At 33.7% G+C, this 23,834-nt stretch overlaps 1 protein-coding gene across 1 annotated transcript; it reads right to left on the bottom strand.

Annotated features, from left to right (window-relative positions):
* Positions 1-2,062: 2,062 nt before the first annotated feature.
* LOC127541690 (vomeronasal type-2 receptor 26-like) lies at positions 2,063-17,519 on the bottom strand. The gene is made up of 4 exons (XM_051966905.1): positions 17,460-17,519; positions 7,931-8,149; positions 6,685-6,808; positions 2,063-2,967 (listed from the first exon to the last, which is right to left on the bottom strand). Exons 1-4 carry the CDS (start codon positions 17,517-17,519, stop codon positions 2,063-2,065), a joined length of 1,308 nt encoding a protein of 435 aa, XP_051822865.1.
* Between the last annotated feature and the right edge of the window lie 6,315 nt (positions 17,520-23,834).

The raw sequence follows: 23,834 nt of genomic DNA on the forward strand, positions 1-23,834 counted from the left end.
TCGTCAGATGAATTGAGTTTAAATAGTATTAGATATTTGAATATTTTGTAATTTCTACACTAACTTTCCTAGTGTGGCCTTTACTTATTTGCTAATATATCAATCAAACTGCCAAAGTTTACTTCATAAACTGATAATTTCACAGAATAAGTAAATTAATTTATGTATTCTCTTCACTGAATTATATTGATTAGTCTAATCATGAACAATTAAAATTTATCCAGTTACTTAATTCTTTCTGTATTCGTGAGAAGCGTTTTCTCAGACTCTCAAATGTTTTATACTGTGTATAATGTTATTAACAAAAATTTGTCTTTCTCTGGCTTCCTACATCATTTGGTGATTAACAAAAAAAATGTTAATGATTTCTATAGATTTATCTCCTATCCTGCCATTTTGCTCAAATGACTCATTATTTCAATTTGTTTTTAAGTTGACTTTCTAGAGTTTCCTAGGTACAAAATCGCATCATCTGTAAAAAGTGATAGACACATTTTGAGATCTTCTTGATCCTCAGGAAGACCTTGATGTGTTAAACTTAACTCATTGACACAGGGATGGGAAATTGTAAGGGCCTACTTCTGAAATTAAGACAATTAAAGTTTTCCCAGGCTAATGGGGATGGAGAATATTCTGGCCTATACAAGAGGATTTGGAACTGGAGAAACCAGGAGTTCATGGCAAGACATATCTTCCATTTGGTCTGGGAATAAGATGATACTCATTTCCTGTCAAGAAAAGCACAAAGGACTGAATTCCAAAGTTTTTAAATGTATAGAAGGCAAAGGAATTGTAGTTTTATGGCATATTTGGGAATGAGAGAAGAGGAGAGCCGGAAACTCTGAGAATGTCTGGAGTGCCAGGTTGGGAACACTAGATTCAGACAGTTTCTAAAATCGCCTAGGAATTAGTTCTTGAAGTTTTGTCCTTCCTCTCTTCAGATTTTTACTTTTCTTTTATATTATTTCTGGAAGAGCACTGACTTGTAAATTTCTCTATTATCAACCTGGGGAATATCCTATTGCTTGTGAATGGAATATTCATTTTTAAAAAGAAAGAAAGAACAGAGATCTGGGCAGGGGAGTTTTTGGAAATCTTTTCTTTATTGCAGAAATATTAATGGTTCTCAAAAAAAAAAATACCACATTCTATACCCTGTGGTTGATAGTTATAGTGGTATCTTTTTTAAAAGAGAATGTCACAGAATTTCAGCCATCACTTTCCCTTTGAAATATCTAAACCCAGAAAGTATATTCAAAGATCGCAGGAAAAGGAATGAGGTGATAGGTTGCAATAATGGAGATGCAATGAATAAATAATATAACCATTTAAATATTCTAATTGAAGTAGTTTCCTTGAAGAAAGAAAAGAATATTATTATTCCTGCATTATTATTGTCTCATTTTTATTATTCCATGACAATCAATTACTTATATGGCCAAGGTATTGTTACAAGATGTATTTGATGGAAATATAAGTAAGGCTTTGGAACAGATTTCTTGATCCAATGATCACGCTACAGTTACATAATTGATGGAAAAATGAGAGGCTAAATGACTTCTAATACATATTCACTGGTTAGAAACCATTCTCTTCAGCAAATTAATTAGCATTTTCCCATAAATCTTCTCTCAGATCTATGTTCAATAAGCTCAAAAATAATTGTTAATGATATAATTCAAGCAACCTGGGGGAAAATTAAAGTTCTAATATTCCAAGTAACAAATAAATGATTCAAAATGCTGGATGGACTTATTAAAGATTAGAATTGGAACCCAGACAGTCATTTACTTAAATTCCACAACTATTTTCCAGCAATATTTAAAAATGTCATTCACATATTGTTTGCTATCTGGAAACTAATTCAAAACAGCAAGTGATCCCATTCTTCTATTCTTAAATCAGGATGCTTTCAAAATGCTATTATATTCAAATAAAAAACAATGAAGAATATTACAGGAAACAGAGACAAATGAATCAGATGCATTTAAGATTTTATTATGACTATCTGATCAAAAGTCTTCCTTGACTGTATGTGGTGAGCTTGAGAAGACCTGACTTCTCAGGCAGTAAGTTTCTTTTTAAGTATCCCCTGAGTATTTTGTTCTGATCTTAGAAGGATCATAAAGCACTTGGGAGCAAAGATGCAAGCGAGAATCCCGGCACTGGAGGTCAAGATGGCAAAGACTTCCAAGGCCACAATGGCCTTGCCCTTGGAGCTCTGGTACGAGGGCAGGAAGGAGATCCAGACGCTGCAGAACACAAGCATGCTGAAGGTCAGGAACTTGGCTTCGTTGAAAGTGTCTGGCAGGTTCCTGGCCAGGAAAGCCACGGTGAAGCTCGCCAAGGCCAGCAAGGCCATGTAGCCCAGGACACAGTAGAAGACGAGGAGGGAGCCTTCATTGCACTGGATGATAATGGAGCCAGGCTCAGAGTGGATGTCCATCTCCAGGAAGGGAGGGTATGTCCCAAGCCAGATGCCACAGAGACACATTTGGATGAGGGTGCAGGTGAAAATGAGAGAGTAAGATGCTGTGGATCCCAGCCAGCTCCGGAGTCTGCTCCCAGGTTTGGTGGCCCTGAAGGCCAGAACCACAGTGATGGTTTTAGCCAAAATGGAGGAAACGGCCACTGTGAAGACAATTGCAAATGTGGTTTGTCGCAGCAGGCAGGTGGCTGTGGTAGGATGGCCGATGAAGAGCAAGGAGCAGAGGAAGCAGAGGCTGAGGGAGACCAGCAGAGTGTAGCTGAGACTGCGGTTATTGGCTTTGACTATGGGGGTGTCCCTGTGCTTCAGAAAGACCCCCAGGACCAACACAGTAAGGAGGGAGAAGCAGATGGCTGCACAGGCCAGAGTCATTCCCAGAGGTTCCTCATAGGCCAGGAAGGTCACAATCCTGGGGAGGCAACGATCTCTTTCCCTATTAGGATATTGATCTTCAGGGCACTGCAGGCACTGCTCTGCATCTGTGAACAACAATAAAATCATGCTATATCCTAGACTGATCAGTTTTTTGTTTCTTATAAAGCACGGTGTTATTCTTTTCACGTCAAGTTCAGTGTCATTTTTAGACTTCTTCTAATTCAAAGGGACAAGAGTTTTAGAGCCCGAATAAGGTAAAGACACATGTCAGTATCATCATTTCTCCACATATAGATTAAATAATGTGTTAAATGTATTTATTCCATAACATAGCTTTACTAAACAACAAATTAAATTCTCGACTATCCATTTCAATTTGAAATCACCTACAATGAGTCCTGAATGATCACTTTATAGATAATCCAATGTAGTATTTCTGAAAATTTTATCATGGATGAAAGCCAAGGACTAGTTTTAAAAATTAGACTAAAAAGACTTTTTGATGTGTTTTTCTCAAAGTAAGGTTACAACTACAAATCTTCTCTGTTCTTATGGAACATGATTTTGAGTATGCAAATCAAACCTTCCCCAAATACAGTACTTTCCCTAGCAATTTTGAAGTTCATAAATAAAAAAGCATATTGTGCATTTATGACAATGTTTCTTTAGGTTACTTACTATAGGAAATGAGGATTTCAAACTTGTCTCCATCTTTCCCAATTGTTAGTGTTATACTCTTACTGTCTATATGTGCATGATTACTCCAGCTTCTAGTATGATTACTCTCACAGGGCCTATTTCTTCTATATCGTACTCACCTGTGTATTTCTTTTATTGTTTGCTTAACTGTTAATGAATTGTACCATCATTTATTTTGAGACTTATTTACACTTATGACATTGGGGTAAAGAGTGAGCATCAAAGAGAAAATTGTGAAAAATTGTGGAAAACATTGATTCTCAGACATTTGATAAATGGCCATTTGACAAAAAGCATTTAATCAAATGGTAAATTGGATTTCAGATAAGTCATTTTCCAGTAAGAGGGAAGTGTTAAATTTAGTAATTGCTACAGAAATATTAAGGGGGAAAATACTTTTGTTAAGGCAGCTAGATAGTGTGTTGATATAGTAAGAGCCCTGGATGTCAGAAAGACCTGATTTCAAATATAACTTTAGATACTTACTAGCTTGTGGAATCTTAGACAAATCATACAATCCTGATTGCCCCCAAAATAAAAAATAAAAAATAACTATCTTTCAGGAAATTAAGACAGCCTGTGAATTGTGAAATATTCTTTTAAAAATATATTAAATGCTCAAATAACCAGGAGGCCAAGATTTTAAGTAATCCAACATCAGTTGATAATATTGAATTAAGTTTGTAACAACTCTTTTTCTATTGGCAAAAAACTGGAAACTGAGTGGATCCCAAGCAACTGGAGAATGGCTGAAGAAGTTATAGTAAATGAGTGTTATGGAATATTATTGTAAGATACAATCAGCAGGATGACTTCAAAAAGATCTGGAGAAACCTATATGAACTGATGCTAAGTGAAGTGAGAAGAACTGAGAGATCATTATACATATCAACAACAAGATTATATGACGATCAGCTCTGATGTACATGGTGATTCGGGCTAATTCCAATGGAATAGATGCATAGAACCATCTGCATTCCCAAAGAGAACTATGGGGACTGAATATAGATTGCAATATAGTATTTTCACCTTTTTTGTTATTTGCTGGATTTTTTTTCCTTTTTGCTCTGATTTTTCTTGTGTAGCATGATAAATATGGAAATATGTATAATAGAACTGCATGTGGTTAACATATTTTAAATTACTTGTTGTCTAAGGGAGGTGTGGGAAGAAGGCAGGGAGAAAAATTCAGAACACAAAGTTTTACAAGGGTGAATATTGAAAACTAACTTTGCATATATCTTGAAAACAAAAAGCTATTATTGAAAAAAAAAAAAAAAAGAAAACACTGAATTAATTGCAAGGAACTATCCAGGGTTGGAGAAATACTTGATTCACTGGAGAATTATATAAACCTTTTTAAAAATGGTACAATATCACCATTATTCTCAAGAATTAAGAAAGAATATTACCAGATACATTTTATGAGGCAAATAAAGCCCACTATCCAAATTAAAGAAACATAAAACAGAGTGATATCTTTTTAAAATATCAATATCTATTTTAAAATTTTAAATAAACTCCTGACAAGTGGTTTGCAGTGATTAACCCATCATACAATTTATTCTCTGAAATTTCTATTTAAATTAGAGATACAAAAATAGTTCAAATTTAGAAAAAATGGCATCAATTCAAGACAAAAATTATAAGAAAGCAAAAGAAATGTTTATTCTGAAAACACTACAAAAATATTAAGAAGATTTTTTATGAGATAATAATACATCTTTTAAAAGGTACCAAATTATTCTAAGATGTACAGAAGTATCTTTTCTAATGAGTATAGGAATAAAATTCAGATGATTAATCTTCTCCTTAATTGCTACAGAACTGGAAATGGAATTAGGAACATTGAAATAAGAGAAATTAAACAATAAAGACAGAAAAAAAGATGTCCAATTATCCCTATTTTCAAATGATATAATGTTTTATTTAAAAAATAATAGGGAAAAAATAATAATATGGAATCAGTTAAGGAACTAACAGAAAATTAATAAATTCTTCAGGCAAACAACAAACTAAATCTATTAAACCTCTAAATTTTGACATAATGGAAAGAGTTATAAAGAAAAAGATAAACTATTTGAAATAACTGCAAAAGTGCATACAATATTAAAATATCTTTGGAACTATTCAAAATTCTTATGTTGATTCAATTACAAAGAGCTCCTTAAAGAAATACATTACAACTAAATTAAAAGGAGAAACAGTCTATTTTTCTGGATTGACTATAGCGACATAAGCAAAATGAAAATAAAAGTCCAAGAATACCAAAGGGGAGACATAAAGAATAATGGCAGTGAGAGAGAGAGAGAGAGAGAGAGAGAGAGACAGAGAAAGAGAGAGAGAGAGAGAGAGAGAGAGAGAGAGAGAGAGAGAGAGAGAAGAGAGAAAGTTAAATGGAGAGGGGACATTGTGTTCAGTGAAAGCTAACCTACCAAAAAACAAAAGTTTAAAGTTTTGAACATATCATTTTACAAAGCAATGACAATTACAAAGCAAATCAAGACCAAGCCTAATCAGTTTTGAATATGAACCTCACATGCAGTGGGTCGGGGTGGGGTATGGCAAATTTTTATTCATTTTTTGGGGGGATTCAAGTTTCCTAAAGTCAGGACTCCCACCTTCTGAAAATGGCTTTTCAAAAAACAATCTCCCTCCAGGATTCCAGCTAATCTGATAATCTTATACATTTTCTTGAAAACTAACTCCGGAGGCCAGACTCTTATTCTCAAACTAAATGCGTCTGGGCTTAGATATTTTTTAGATTTTAAGTTTTGTCCCATTAATATTTGCTTTAGCAGTGAGAAAGTTTAGAAATGAGTTTTAGATTAAGCGTTCCTACAGGAATAAGGAAGATTACAATTAGACCACAAGATCAGGGAAATATTAAGGATTCCCATGCTAGTAAAATCCTGGTGGATTCTGCTCAGATAGATTTTTGGTATCTTGAACCAGGGCTTGCTCTTGATAGTTATAGGAATGACCACAAAGCACATGCAATGCAAGGGACTGATTAATTGCAGTGTTATTTTAACTCAAAAATTATTATTTTGCCAAGCAAACTTCACTTCAGTTTAGAATGTCTGTTACTTTGAGAGGACACTTTATCTTCAGGAACCCACCAGTCTGGTTGGAAATCTTCCCTTCAGGACATGGGGTGCAAGCAAAGCAGCAGATGGGTTGGTTTTCAAGAGATGTTTTCTTGAATCCAGGGCCACATTTCACACTGCACATGGAAGTTGGAGTCTGTATTTCCACCAATGAAAAGGAGAAAATGTCATTGAAAGAAGAAATGCTGAAAGATGGATTTAAAAGGGAAATGATGATTTCAAAGCTCCCTTATAGAAGACAGTAAGAAAAAAACATAATTTCAAATCTGCAGGACAAGAATGATCTAATTCCCACTGAAGAATTTATATTTTCATCTCACAATTCATATCATTTTATCCCCAGTGTACCTGCACAGATTCAAAAGTTTAAACTTATGTTCTGTCCTAGGCACAGTCAAGCTTCTTGATATTTTTTAATTGTAATAACTTGCTGCCTAATTTTTTCCTGAAAATATCATTTTAACTCTAAACTTCATTCCATTTTTAATTGCTTCTATTAAAACAATTCATTGACCACATAAGGGGGAAATTTTGTTAATTCTTCCCACCAAAGTTGTGTGTGTTTTCACAAAGACTTTGAATGTCTCAAAGTATCATGACTGTAGAGACTATTCACCATAATATACTAATATACTAATTACACAGGTCAAGTTCATTGCACATAAGTAAGATTGGCTGTATTTATTCTTGGGCTTGGAGTATCTTCTTAAGACTAGTGTGAAGAGTGGGATGGAATTTATTCATTTGCATGGACTGATGAAACTGTATAGATACACATATTTGCCATCAGCAAAGAATATATAATCATAGCATTTAAATTTTTTTAAAAACTCTAAAAAGCTATTGTCTTTCTTGAGGACACGAACTCAGATTAAACTATTTATATAGATATAAGAATCCAGATATTAGATAGTCTTCTGTAAATAGGTCTCTTTGGGGAATAATTTTCCTCTGCTCTGTACCTATTATTATTTTTTAAACTTGACTACTTGATTTAGTATATTTCAAGATTCTCTCAGAATGAACAATTCAGATCTTTATGTAACTTAGCTGGAAAGAATGTACAAGTGGGACTGAAAAAAAGAAAATCAGACAATTCCTTTGTTCAGAGCAAAAAAGAAGAATAAGGGGTTATTAGTACCCTATCACAAACATTCTCAGTGTCTGTGGGGAACATCCTGCTCTCGACGAAGAAACAATCAGTATCCTGGAAGCTAAAAGAGTCAAGTGATAAAATTCATATCCATTGGCCTCTTACCTGATGGAAATCTTCTGGCCAATCTATGTCTTCTTCCTTAATGGTGAATCTCTGAGCAAGAGGATACACTTCACCCACTTTGACCAGTGTCTCTATCTGACCAGGGAAGGATTTATAATTTAGGATATCATAAGCCTCAGCAACTGGCTTGGTTCCATTCCAACATGACTCATCACTGGCATTAGTGACAGAATTGATACACTTCAGAAAGTGGTGGAGCTGAAGGCAAGGACAGGTGGTTGTTAATCTTTGGGGAAAAAAGGATTTATGCCCACGTCCCAGGATTGACAATCAATGGAAAACAGACTCAAAAAAATTGTCATTCTCCTTCTTAAGCTCCTCTTAGAGCTCTGAACTCTTTCTCCTTGCAAGCTAAGTTCAATGGAAAAATAGCAAAGCCAGTAACCAATTATGGGTTGAACATGTGAATATGTGACTAAATATTCAACATATTGTAAAGACATATGACAAGCAAAAGCTTACCACTTCTTCATTATTAGATTTTGAGAACCCTAAAACTGGGCATATTTTTTAAAAGTTTTAGCATTAAAACTTAACATATATCCCAATATATAGTGGGTGCTTAAGAAATGTGCGATGATGGACTAAATTTTAGGCGAAATCTTATTCCTTGACAAAAGAATCTTGAAAAAAATACAATATAAATAGCTTAAGTGGTTGATAAAGTCAACTTAAGATTAAAGGAGAATTTGACACTCAGAGTGATCCAATTTATCCTTTGGATAATTCAGTCCTTCAAAAGACATGGGAAGAGGAATGATTCCAATAGAAGAAAGTATAAAAGGAATTTCAAAATGACAAAGTGTAAGAAAGTGAAAAACTAATACAATCTGAGAAAGATTTGAGAATCATACTTTTCAATAAATGCCAGAAATTTATCTGTATCACTCAGGTTGTGATTTTCATTGGTCTAATGAATATTTTCAAGAAAATTTCCCAGAGAGATAGAAAATGTAAAATGAGAAATCTGAAAAACAGAAAATAAATCTGCATTTCTCAGTGAGAAATTTCCTGGTAAGACTTTAATATTCTAGGGTGAAAAGAAAGAATCTAATTGGCCATACATAATAATACACATTTATTGTTCAGTCATTGATTCCTGTCCATGTTTTCTTAATTCCACCAACCATGGCACTCCTTTTTCTGCTATGCTTTACTAACTCTTAAAGTCTGGGCAAATTCATGTTCATGTTTTCATGATAGTATCTATCCATCTCATTCTCTGCCTGATCCTTTTTATCAATTCAATTGTAAGGGGGAGGGGATTAATATGGTCACTTTAAGATACCAGAGAAAGATAGATAACATGAAAGAATTAATCAGCACATATGACAGGAACCAAAAAATTATTTTTAAAAGAACCTTAAAGAGAAAAGAAAGCAATATGTTTGGGAATATTTAGTTTGATCTGTTCATGAGTATCATAAGTAGAGTATACACTAATGAAGGAAAGATGGAAAGGGGTACATTAGTAAACCTTAAGCTTCCTGCTTAAATAAAAGAAAATTATTGAAATTAGATCATTAAAATTGTTTGTCAGGCAGTGTCAGGGATAGCTGACTAGAAGAATCAATTCAACTGAATTTTCTCAATTTTTTTTCAATCATGCCTCAAATCAAATTCTGGAGCAGCACCGTCAATAAAATGTCATAATGAGACATTGTCTCATCTCAGAATAACTTGTAAAGTTGAAAGGAAATGTCTGTAGCAGCTCCTTGTGGCCTAATTCAGAGTGGCCAGTATAAAAATAAAAAGACCATCGAAGACCACTGCAAGAGCAGCTGCAGTGGCTTACAGAATTATTATTGTATACCCAGATGTCTTCACTTGTATTATGAATTCTACTAGGTTATAATCACTTTCTAGGTTCCCAGGTTTCCAACTTTTTTCCCATACCAATAGTACCTTCAAGTACCAAGAATCATACATAGGATACAGTGCTCAATAATGATTCCTCTTCATTTAAAAAAATGAATGCATCATTGAAGCAACTATATCCATGTCAAAATATCAGGTATGCTGCTCAGCTATCAATGTTGATAGAAGTTAAAAGAAAATTATCAATTAGAAAATAATTAGAAATTTTCAATGTCAATGATACATACAGGTCACTGTAAAGGTCCTAATTTGGAATAGATTTAATGAAAGTCTCCTGCCATATCAACTCAGACACAAAAGAATGTGTAAAAGGAAGCACTCTAACAATTTCAAAAAGATTACTCTATCAAAATTAATCTAAATGCTTATTTTCACAACTAATTTCATTATTTTTACCCAGATTTCAGTGTAATCCCAAAAGTAAAAAAATGGAAACTATATTAAGGAATATGTTTTTAATTCAACTTGCAGGTAATTCTTTCGCTTCTTCATCTCTAGAACAGATTACTAATAATATAATGCAAATATCCTGTGGTGAGCTCAATTTTTGAATAAAAATGTTACCTTCCAAGAAAGATTTGAGTTTCTTGCCAGAACTGATGCCACTTTTGCCTCAGAATGGATCGTTTGATGGAGAGCATGGGCAATTAAATACACTGCATTGTAAACATTAGGAATCAGTTCCATAAGGATCATGTCAATTTGCATAACTGGAATATCTCTAAAGGAAAACTCTCCTGGGCACAAAGGATAAAACATTTCTGTACCACTTTTTTCTGAAAATCTACAATCAAAGACTGATTCCCAGAAAGCTTTTAGGAAAACGTCCTCAGGATTCATGATTGGATATATGTTTCTTACAAACTCTGTGAAACCTGGAATCTCCTTCTGAGTATGAGAAAACAGTATTGTACCATGAAAAATGGGAAATTGTTCCAACTTAGGATCAAGGGAAAAATCCCAAGAATACGTGGTAACCAGTAACTTTCCATAAAGTATAAAAGTTATCAATAGCAAAGAAAGTTCTTGAAGGGAATCAGCATCTCCATAAATGAAAATCACATTTGATGATGATGCCATGACCCTAGAAATGAGCTGAAAACTTTCTTTTTCTTTAATATGTTGAGGCACACTTTCCTTAATAGCCACACAGAGCCCATTCCTGGCCATCTCTTCTTTCAGATCATTGAAGAACGTTTCCCCTCTTGTGTTAGCCGAAAGGAGCAGTCCCACCCAAGTCCAGTCAAAATGCAGCATCAATTGGATGAATGCCAGGTGAAGAGTAGATTCCTTGCTGCCCAGCTGATAGACATAAGGATACTGAATCTTATCATTCAGGAGAGGATCAAATTGGCCATAGCTAATCTGAATAAAATATGAAGAAGAGAGAAATGATGATTTAAACTCATTCAGAGTAAAAACTTGTCCTTCATATTTGCATGTCAAGCAAGTATATTACTTTCAGAAAGTAGGTAATGAATAAATGCTTGCAAATTTTAATTTATAGCTTTTGGTTACAAAATCAAACAATTAAATAATGGAACAATTGAAAGGAAATGCTAAAACTGTATCTGACAAATCCTTTCTCCAATGTCTCCATCAAGCAATTCCTAAGTCACTGCTTAAAACATTTCCAGGAGAAAAAAAAACTCAGTTCGCCACAAAAGTCCATTCCTCTTTTAGATAATTTGATCAAAGGAGTGAACATTTTTCTTAATTTTGTAACTAAATAAAACTCTTTGGAATATTGATTTGTTGCATGTATTTCTTTTCTATTAATTAATTTTCTATTAATTATTATTAATAATTATTAATATTAATTATTAATTAATTTTCTATTAATTTCTATTTGATAAATGGCAATTTGACAAAAAGCATTTAATCAAATGTAAATTGGATTCCAGAGAGGGAAGCGTCAAATTTAGTAATTGCTATGAAAATATTAAAGGGAAAACACCTTTGTTAAGGCAGGTAGATAGCATGTTGATACAGTAAGAGCCCTGTTTGTGAGAAAGACCTGATTTCAAATAAAACTTCAGATACTCACTAGCTTGTGTGACTCTGGACAATCATACAATCCTGATTGCCTCAAAAAATAAAATGATCAGCTGGATGACTTCAAAAAATTCTGGAGAAACCTACATGAACTCATGCCAAATGAAGTGAGTAGAACCAAGAGAACATTGAGATGGAGAATTCATCATAATGAAATCTACCTCCAAGATTGTCATTAAAATATTTCCCCAAACATATCAGTAAGAACTCTCTGAAATAAGGAATGGTTCACTCCTCCATAAGTGTGCAGCACCCAAATTTTGATCTCTAACAACAAAAAACGATGCACCTATGTGAGACCTTCAGTCATCTGATTTATCAGGAGATGAGAAATTTTCATATGTAGAGTTTCTTTGTTACATCACTAAGCCTCAATTTTCTGAGGACATAAAGCAATTAGTACAGATATCTTATTTTAATCAGGTCCCCAGTAATCCAATCAGCAAGACTATCCTGATCAAGATTCAAAAACAGATGTCCTTGTGAGAAGAATCTCCTAAAGACAAGTGTTTCAGAAAGTATCTTCTAATTCCAACATCTTTCATCCCACAAAATGGGAAGATGATGTAATATAACATCACTTTATCCTTAGACTTGTACATGTGATTTAAAAATATATAAAATATGACCCACACTCATGACAATTTTTTTTTCCTTCAGAAGAGTAATTATAAATGGCTCTCTCTTCTAATTCCAGTTAGAAAGAAAATCCATTTTTCAATAATTAAGGCATGGTTCTACTTGCCATATGCTAAGTATCCTTTCATTGAGTAAAGAAATTCAAATTAACTTACCTATGAAATAGCATTCTATAATAAATTGACCAGCAGAAGAGAAGGGGTAAAGTACAAATGTTGGAGGGAATGAAGAAAATTGGGATATTAATAATTATTGGGGTACTATGAATTGATTCAACTATTTTGAAGAACAATTTAAAATTGCACTAAAAAATATAAAATAAACTGAACAACTTGATACAGCAGTACCACTATTAGGTCTATATCCCAAGGTTATCAGGGTAAAAGGAAATAATTATACATTTTATAAAATATTTTGTTAACATTCTTAGGGGTTGAAAAGAATTGTCAATGGCCATAAACAGGAAAATCTTAAAGGAGTTGTATGTAATTGTGATATACTACGGTGCTATGGTGTGAAACACATGGAAAATCTCAGATCAAATTATTTAGAGTGAAATGAGCAAAACCAAGACAACATCAAACACAAATTCTGAAACATAATTCAAATACTATTCCTCTATGACTTAACTATTGTGAGGAATAAACTTTGAAATCACTTATGAAGGGCTTATGAAGGAAAATTTTATTGACCTCCAGAGAAAAAACTGATCTATGGTAAAGACAAATATCATTTGAGCATTATTCTATTGGATTCAATATTGCATTTGGTACTCTACTCAATCATAAGTAAGTTTACTATCTCTTTTAAATCAAATAATAACATAAATAAAAATGATAAAATTAGAGGCAAAATTATCTTAGATTTAAAATGAAAAATGTATCATGGTAATGCTTGATACTTTTTGTTTCAAAACTGGAAAAAAGAATGAGGATGGCAAAACAAGGTAAGAATTTGCTTGAAGTCTCCCAAATTTTCCTAAAGAACAACTATAGAATAATTAATCAAGATTAGTTCAGATGTGGCAAAACCAACAAAGCCATGGGATCAAATAATTATCCAGTCCAAGACAAGTTAGAAAGTCATCAAGAATATGTTTAACCCATATTGTTGGAATATTAGGTCTCTACAGGAGGGGGGGGATATGGGAAGGAATGGGGGGAAATTGGGAACACAAGGTTTTGCAAGAGTAAATGTTGAAATCTATCTTTGCATGTATTTTGAAAAAAAATTTATTATAAATCTTAAAACAAAAATAAGCAAAAAACATATTTGGTACCATGGTAAAGGAGGAGCATACAAAAGCTGCAGTAGTTTTCAGGCAAGGCAGCAAGAAGGCCTCAAACTCTAAGATACATTAACAATGAGGTCCTGAGCTCCAGTTCAAGAAGCTTGAGACAATTCTTCTCTACCTCAAAAGCAGAACTCAATGCTAACATAAATATAAAAATATAAAATAGATGGTAAAATCAATATACACATATGAAAGTAAAACAAAAATTGAAGCCTATTATTGAAAGTTTCTATGGTTACAGAGAAAATTAGAACAGAAACTCAGAAGAGAACAGTAATGGCAAAATAGGTAGAAATGAAACCTCAAAGAAAATATGGATTTGTTTCACACCGAAAAAGGATTAATTGTAGAAAGTCCAACAGAAAGAAATATAAAAGAAATTCCATTCAAAATAACTATCGATAGTAGAAAATATTTGGGAATCTATATGCCAAGGGAAACTCAGGAACTATATGAACACAACTACAAAACCCTTTCCACACAAATAAAGTTAGACCTAATCAGTTGGGAAAATATGAAGTGTTCATGGGTAGGTAAAGCAAATACAATAAAACTAACAACACTACTTAAATTAATCTACTTATTTAGTGTCATACCAATCAAACTACCAAGAAATTATTTGAGACATCTAGAAAAGTAGTAACAAAGTTCATCTGGAAGAACAAAAGGCCAAGACTTTCAAGAGAATTAATGAAAAAAAATGCTAATGAAGATGGCCTAGCTGTGCCAGATCTAAAACTACATTATAAAGCAGCAGTCATCAAAACCATTTGGTACTGGCTAGGAAATAGATCAATGGAATAGATTAGGATCACAGGACAGAATAGGCAATAACTGTAGCAATCTCGTTTTTGAGAAACCCAAAGACCCCAGCTTTTGGGATAAGAATTCACTATTTGACAAAAACTGCTGAGAAAATTGGAAACTAGTATGGAAGAAATTAGGGCTTGACCCATACCTAACACCATATATCCAGATAAGATCTACATGGATGCATGATTTAGACATGAAGAGTGATATTATAAGCAAATTAGAGGAACATAAGATAGTTTACCTCTCAGATTTATGGAGGAGGAAGGAATTTGTGTACAAAGAACTGGAACTCAAAATAAGCACCAGATAGATAATTTTGATTATATTGTTTAAAGGTTTCTGTAAAAACAAAATTAATGCAGACAAGACCAGAAGGGAAGCAATAAACTGGGAAATCATTTTTACATTTAAGGGTTCTGATAAAGGACTCATTTCTAAAATATCTAGAGAATTCATTGAAATTTATAAGAATTCAAGCCATTCTCCAAATTGATAAATGGTCAAAGGATATGAACAGACAATTTTCAGATGAAGAAATTAAAATCATTTCTAATCCTATGAGAAGATGCTCTAAATCATTGTTGATTAGAGAAATGCAAATTAAGACAACTCTGAGATACTAGCATACACCTCTGAGATTGGCTAAGATGACAGGAAAAGACAAGGAACGTAGGAGTGGATGTGAGAAAACTGGGACACTATTACATTGATGGTGGAGTTGTGAATGGATCCAGCCATTCTGGAGAGCAATTTAAAACTATGTTCAAAAAGTCATTATACTGTGCATACCCTTTGATTCAGCAATGTCTCTATTGGGCCTAATCTCAAAGAGATCTTAAAGGAAGGAAAGGGAGCGATATGTGGAAAAAATGTTTGTGGCAGCCCTTTTCATAGTGGCAAGAAACTGTAATCTGAGTGGATTCCCATCAGTTGAAGAATGGCTAAATAATTTATGATATATGAATATTTTGGAATATTCTTGTTCTTTAAGAAATGATCAGAAGGAGTATTTTAAAGAGGCCTGGAGAGACTTACATGAACTGGTGCTAAGTGAAATGAGCAGACCCAAAAGATCATTGTATGTGACAACATCAATATTATACAATGATCAAGTCTGAAGAATATGACTTTCCAACAATGATATGATTGAGGCCAGTTCCAATGATCTCATGATGATGAGAATCATCAAGAGAGGACTGTAGGAAATGAATGTGGATCACAACATAACATAATCACTCTTTTTTTTTCACTTGCATTCTGTTTTCTTATTCATTTCCTTTCTTTTTTAGATTTGATTTCTCTTGTGCAAAAAGAGAATTGTATAAATATATTTATACATATTGGATTTAACATATATCTTAATATGTTTAACATATATTGAATTGCTTGCAATCTGGGGAGAGAGTGGGGGAAGGTGAAGAAAATCTGAAGCACGAGGCTATGCAGTGGTCAGTGTTATTTAATTATACGTGCATATGTTTTGAAAAAAAAGCTTTATTTTAAAAAAAATTTGTTGTAGAACTAAAAAATGATGTTAAAAATCAAATATTAGACTGAAGAAGGGGGGAGGAAGAAATGAGAGTTAAAAAAAGAAAACAATTAAGCAAAGTGAATGTAAAAATGGTCTAAAATTTACAAAAATTTACCCAAAAAAAGCTATTAAGTAGAATGAGCCAAAAAATGGGCAATTTGTCTCTTTTGTACAAATACAAAAACTAACTGAAGAAAATACTTTCTTAGTAATTAGAACTGATTAAATGAATACCAATGACTTCATGAGACATCAAGAAAAATGAAATGAATGCAAAAAAACAAATGAAAATAAAAGAAAATTACAATCATAGCATTGTAAGAATCTCTGGCCTCTAAAAGAGTTCCAAAAGTGATAATTTTAAAATTATTGGATTAACTGAAAGCCATAATTTAAAAATGAGCCTGGGCATAATATTTCAAGAAATTACCAAGAAGAATTCTCTGAATCATAAAAACTGAGGGATGTATAATTTCTGAAATTCTGATAAATGTAATCAGTACTTTTGCTCAGGTAAGGATTGGTTGGTTACAAAAACAAGAAAATGGCATCTTGAATTTGCCCTAAACAAAATTCTGTATCTCTTACAATGTACTGTGGCCTCTCAATTTGGATCACATTAGGCTCATCATAATGTTCTGTAAGTATCAATTAGAAAACAAATATTTAGCAATTGATAAAAATTTATTTTTTGGAAATAACTTGAAATGGATATATAAACTGTTCATGTTCTGAAGGGATACATCCTGTATTTGGCAAATCAGGCACAAATTCAGGAGAAGAGTCAAATTTTCATCCTAAATTGGAAGCTCTCTCTGAGTATAGAAGTTGATGCTCATTATTAGCACAGAATGATGAAGACAAGTACTAGAGCTTCACTTTTTTAGGGAAAAAGCAAAAATCAATTTTGAAATGCAAAGGAAAAGAACCCTTTCCTTGGGAATTTTATGATATAATGAAAAAGAAAACTTTCTTCCATCCAAATTCTATATCAGAATTCTATACAAATATAAAGAGAAGAACTAGAAGTATAGTGAACTTAGCTTGTTACTTGGTTCAAAATTATGAGGCTTAAATCAATAGAGCGTCACCTCTCCTAGAGGACAGAGGGAATTCCCTATTGGAAAGCACTATTTCCCCTTTTTTGTATCACCTGTTGTCAGAACATGATGGAAGACTCCTTAATAATTGTTTATTGACTCATTGATGTTACATCAGAATAGATTATAATGAATCTGGTGCTTTAAATCCAAAGAACACATTGGATAAAGGCGAGCGATAGTATTGATCTCCCTTACCTGTGGAACTTTATACAGTTCAAGAATGGTGGCCATGGCCACGGACAGAGTAGTAGACATCCCTCCAATGACAGCCACAGTATTGGACTGCCTATCACATCTATAGTTAGGGATAACTGGACCTCTTCCTGACAGCCATATTAAGGAGCTCTCCACAGCTAGTTTCTCCACATGGAAGTTATTGAGTAAGTGGTATCCCAAAGTTATGTTGGGCAGCAAATAAGGGTTCTTATTGATCTCCTCCACAGCATATTGGAGAGCAAGGAAATGGTGATATTGTTTGAACATTAACCTAAAGTGAGAGGGAAAATGTAAAATAAAAGGCAAAACTCTATAAGAAACTACAAGTTTTCAATGTGGAAAGATTGTCAGACATTTCAGGAATTCCTATCTTAAATATTGCCCCTAAAATTCTCAAACACTGTGGTGCTGGGAATACCACTTCACCCCATGAGTTCCAGTGTCCCCAATTATAAAATGAAACTATGTCAATTCCATTCAAGAACACACATAAACACACACACAAAAATGATGCTATACTTTACGCATTAGCATATGTCTAGTTTTGAAATAAAACTGAACATACCATGCAGATTTTTGACCATACAAACATAAAAAATGGGTTTCTAATAGTCAACTTGCAATGACAAGATCTTTTTAATGATCCCCTTGACCATGCATAAATAAATAGCTTTCATAAATAAAATAGCTTCTAAATGTATTATCATGATTTTTAAGATTATACATTGGGAAGAAAATGGGACATAGGTATTTCAAAAGAGTGTCATTGCAAGGTAATGAATAACACTGAAAAGATTCAGAGTGCAATACCTACCTGATCTAAAGCAGGAAGATGCACAAAATTTGAATTCTTTGGCAATGCAGTCGATACTTCTGTTTTATTCAATTTAAGGAAATAGTGTTTCTCTCTTAAAGCCAGATAACTGAGAATCTTGTTATCAATCAACACTTACTAACCACCTCCTATAGTCTAGATACTGTGCTAAGCAATAAGAATACAAAAAAAAATCAAAAGTAAATGCTGTCTTCAAAAAGATAATATTTCAAAGGGAAAGATTGCTTGTAATCAGAGATGGAAAGATAAAGAGACAGATGGAGAAAGAGCCAGAGAGAGACATAGAGATACAGAGTGACAGTTTCAGAGGGATTCAGAAAAAGAGTCGATAGCCAGGGAGTGATATATTTAAGAGACATTGCCAAGCTGAAAAAACTAGATTTTGGAAACAGCTTGTATATATGGGGTAAGGGATAAAGAAGAATTTAGAATCACTCTGATGTTGTGAGCTAAAGGGCATCAGAGGATGGTGTTGCCCTCTACAACAATAGGGTAAGTAACAAGTAGGGCAAAAGATGATTTCTGAACTGAAGATGTCCACTGGGCACTTAGTCCAAGATATCTAAGAGATCATTGATGATATGAGTTGTGAAGTGAGCAGAAAGTTTGGGTCAGGATAAGCAAAAGTGAAAAATATCAACATAAAGATGCTATGTAATTCAGGGCTGCTGATAAGATGAGCAAGGAAAGTAGTAAATGGGTTAGATAGAGATCCCTGAGGGACACCTATAGTGACTCAAGAGGATGCAGTAAAGAAGGCAGAGAAAGTGAAATAAGAAAAGGAGGAGAACAAAAGAAGAAAATAGTTTCTGAAACTTAGAGAGAATAGAATACCAAGGAGGAGAGACTGATCAACACTGTCAGCAGAGAAGGCAATGAGAATGAAGAAGAGAAGTTACAGAAATGGTCTCCAACTCCCAATATAATAAATGGAAAGATAGAAATTGGAGTTCCCAAGGACCAGAACTTGAAATGTTTAAGAAGTGATTTCAATGAGCTTACAAGCATTTATGAGTCTCCTACTAGAGGCCAGGCATTTGCAAGTCATGGGGATAGAAAGACAAATGAGAATACATATTTGGTCAGAAAAAAAAATGTGCCCATACATAAAACAGTACATTAGGGACAAAGTTGTTAAAATATGACTTGGAGGAAGTCATCCACAGCTCAAGGGGAGCAGAAAAGTCTTCAGAGCAAGTGAGTTGAATTTTAAATGAAAATAGAATTCTGAGATATGGAATTGAGGTGAGGTTGCATTCTTAGAATGGGGGACAGCATTATCAAAAATATGAAAATGAGGGATGGGTGTGGAACCTAAGGAGTGGTAAGGAGGTCTTTGAGACTTTATTTAAAAAGACACAAACATGATGAGGGATACAAAATGTAGATTTTTACATAGTGACCAAGGTATAAAGAGCTTAAAAGCTTTTGAAGTTTACAATTATCAAGAGAGGAATCAGAGAGTGATTCACAGATCAGGAAGTGTCATACCAAGCACTGTACATTAGGAAAATCCCTTGTGCAAATATGAGGAGACTAGTAAAAATCTAAAGAGATATGTGGCAGAAGAGCCATTGTAGCCATTTAAGTGCTCCACAGAAGAAGTGACTACTTCTTGTAAAAAGTGATTGAGTGGGGTGATGGGAAGGGACATGAGTGTAAGAGGTGTTAAATTGGTAGAAATTATGAGTATACAAACGATTGGATAGTCACACTTCGTTCATTCATTGATATATTATGTGTGTATACATGTGTATGTTTCTATATGAAGCCTACACAAGTATGTATATGTACATGTATCTACACATATGTATTGTGTGCTCATATTCACACAGCCTTTCATGGACATCACTCTTCAAAGCTAGGGATCAAAATAAAGCTTCAAAAATCCTGTGCATTTCTACCTTATGTTTTATTGATGGGAAAACACCTCAACACAAACACATTCAAAGTAAAAACCAAATATGGACATAAAATAAATAGACTGAAATTTCTGGGGATTGGTTACATTGACTAGAAAGTTCAGGGTACACTTTTGGTATCATGGGATACTCCAGATGATCTTTAAAGGAATTGAAGTATTTCAAAAGTCCATGTAAAGTAATCTTCCAGACATAGGTAATTTCCTGTGCAAAACTATTGTAGAAGGAAATGTGATCTCAGATATGAAGTGCAGTAGGTAAATCAGATTGGATTGAATGGAGATTACCTGAATGGGACTGTTGAGCAATAAGCCTACAAAAGGAGATGGCATCTGAGTCTCACACTAAAAGGCAATTTTGGAACTTAGCAGATGAGCTCTTATTTACTCTTATAGACAATGAAAGTCCAATAGTGTTCATTGAGCCTAGAGCAGAGCTCGCACACACTTATATTTTCAAATGCTGTTCTGGCAGATTTATATAGACCCAAACCAGACCCTGCAAAAGTTAATCTCAACAAAATACTGGAGGAATGACTTCATTCCTTTTATTTTAAAATCTCCATTGAGGAGGACTCCACAATATTCTAAGAGGACTCATTCCATATTTACATTGCTTGAATAATTAGAAAGTGTTTGATTTTATCACTCCTAAATTTGTCTATCTCTCTTAGTTATGAGCTAGAAAACTAAGGAAAAATAAATCTTGCAAATCAATACACTTCAATGAATGTCAAGTTATTCTGTTTCCTGCATATTCAGGAAAAACCAAATCAAACAAAACAAGAAAAATAGCAATTCTGTTTTCCTGCAGCGGAGGTATGATCAGAATAAAAACAAGATGAATAAAATCTTGATGAAAAGAAGAAAATATTGAAGGATATTTAATTAGAAGAAAAACTAAGACAGAGAACTTTGAGGAAAAAAAAAAATATGAGCATTGTAGTATCCTGCTATGCAAAATGGAGAAGAATTCAATGAAAGTCATGGAAATGGAAAGTCAAAGAATTCCTCTGACCACGTTGTAGCAAAACTCTGCGTGTTGATATATAAAGAAGGAATTAGAAATATTGTTCATCCCATTGTTAACCTATATTGAATGACTCGCTGTATAGGAGAAGTGGGAAAGGAAGGAAGGGATAAAAATTTGGAACACAAGGTATTGCAAAAGTGAATGTTGAAAACTAACTTTGCTTGTATTTTAAGAAATAAGATATTTAAAAAGAAAAAATGGAAATATGAACTATATGTCACTTAAAAAAAGAAATATTGTGTATCACAGATACCTCAATTAGGAGATATCTTTGAAGAAAGTCCAATGCCATTATCATTGACTTTGTAAGATGTTGTTAGGACAATCCAAAACTAAGTTAAATTGTTATGTCTCTTTCTAAAATTCCAAAATCATCATAGTGTTAAGAAAATGTGGGTAATGAATGGAAAGAAAACAGAGTAAAAAGATTGAGGATAAGGAATAAGCATAATAATGAGAACAGAATGGATTGTTTTTCATTGTAGTTTCTCAGACTTCAAAAGCAGTCTCATTATTCAGAGGAGAATTATTTGCAGAAATTATCAACTCAACCATAGGCAACATTGCAATGATAGGAATTAACATGAATGGTGGGACCAGGGTAATTTTTGATTTACTAATCCCTAGATCATAGTCAGTACATAGTTTTCTGATTGTTCATTTGAGGAAAATTTCTCTATGTCTTATATTTCCTAGACATAAAAGAATGGAAAACCTCAGTGCAAGTATAGCATCTTGTCAGTAGCTGGATATACATGGCACTTGTTGACATTGGAAACTTTATATTATTCAGTATTTTAGATATATTTTCATATTATTCTTAGACTGGTAGAACTCCAATCCAGAATCCCATAGATCAAATTGTCCCAAAGCCCATCAAAGTTTTTAAGTAAATATAGATATTTTGTTCTTTTTCTTTGGCAGCTCTCTGCTGGGTAAATAAGGCCTGAAGCTTTGGGTTGGATGAAACTCTGGAACCATTGGAGTATTCGTAATATTTTCAGGTGCTTAAGGTAGTGAGTGTTAGATCCTCCCTAAATTTATGTTATTATGATACAGAAACTCTCTTTCCCAAATTTCATCCAAGTCTAGCATTCATAAGTGACCTTGAGAACTTCATCACATATGAACCTGATTATTAATGTTTCCTCCCTTATTTACCACCATCAGGTCTCCACCATGTCCATTCTTATGAAATATTATTTTGAAACCTGAACCCCACTTTTGAGCCTATTTCCTCCCTGATGTGCTTCACCCCTTCATGGACTGGGTGATTTTTGTCATCTGTGGAGATGAATGTTCTGCTATATAATGCCATATAAGATATGTATGAATAGTCTCTGTCCTAGCTACACAGCATATTAACACTTTTAATTAATCCGTTTCTTGTATGTTAGATTTCCAATTACTTTGAAATCCACATCTTTGCTTTAACTAAAGCTCTGAGAATAAATAAAACACAACTCTACCAACAAACCAGTCAGTAAGAAATAAGATTATTGCATCAATTAGGGGAAAAAGTAACCACTTACTTTGGTTCTGCAAAACTCCAGAAGGGAAACTCTTTGAAGAAAGTTTTTCCTATATGATCTTTTACCTTCACAAAAAGGGAGAAGAATCCAGCAATGATTAGGTCCCCTTCTTTTCTATATGTGGGGTTGTAAATTCTTTTTATGTGACAAGGACTCTTGACCATCTGATACTCAGAAAAGAAAATCTGCAAAATCAGAAATACAAATAAAATAGAGGATGAGAGTCCCAGTTTCCCCAAGCCCATGGCCAATATCCCAGATCTCTAAAGAGCCAAGGAGTGGAGGAGTATAAGGTGACAAGAGATTGTAGTTCTTGCATCTATAGGCACATGCTCTATTGCTAAGCATTTGCCTATTTAAATAGATGCTCAAGTTTTGTACAGCCTCTTCTCCTTGGGAAAGCAGAATGTGAGATATGAAGTGAGCCTCTATTTGGGATAAAGGCAAAAGTTTGAATGAACAGGACATATTTATTTGACATTTTTGCCTCCTAGATATTATTCATCTAGTTCCCTGTAGATGAATAAGGAAAAGTGGTTCTTCTCATCTCTTGGGTGCAAGTCAAACAAATATTTTGACCAGAGCCTGAGAGTGAGTTTCTCCAAGGACCAACTAGCCCAGCAATTCTGCACCTGTGTCCTTCATCTTAAAAAATTCCAAACTTAAGAAAAAAAAAGTTTGGGAATCTCCTTGCTTGTTTTCTGTCTCTGGAGCCTTCCCAGTTTTGATGGGATCTGAAATGCCAAAAAGATTCTCTGATCTTTTTCTTGCTAGTTCAACCCAGAAATTCCCTCCTTGAGAGTAGATCTTAAAATCAAAAGTCAATTATTAGACAGTAAGAAGGAATGATAAAAAAGAATATTTTTCAGAAAGAGCAATCATTTTGAAAGGATTATTCAGGACAAAATTTCAGACACAGAGTATGATTTGAAAACATCTTCAAGAAAACTTCAAAGAAAAATAAACTTGGGCAGAAATTTGATTGCAATTTCACAAAGAGAAAAGGCAAGATATTCTTACAAACCAGAGCTCT

Source organism: Antechinus flavipes, chromosome 6 (genome assembly GCF_016432865.1).
Source record: "Antechinus flavipes isolate AdamAnt ecotype Samford, QLD, Australia chromosome 6, AdamAnt_v2, whole genome shotgun sequence".
Classification (NCBI taxonomy): Eukaryota; Metazoa; Chordata; class Mammalia; order Dasyuromorphia; family Dasyuridae; genus Antechinus; species Antechinus flavipes.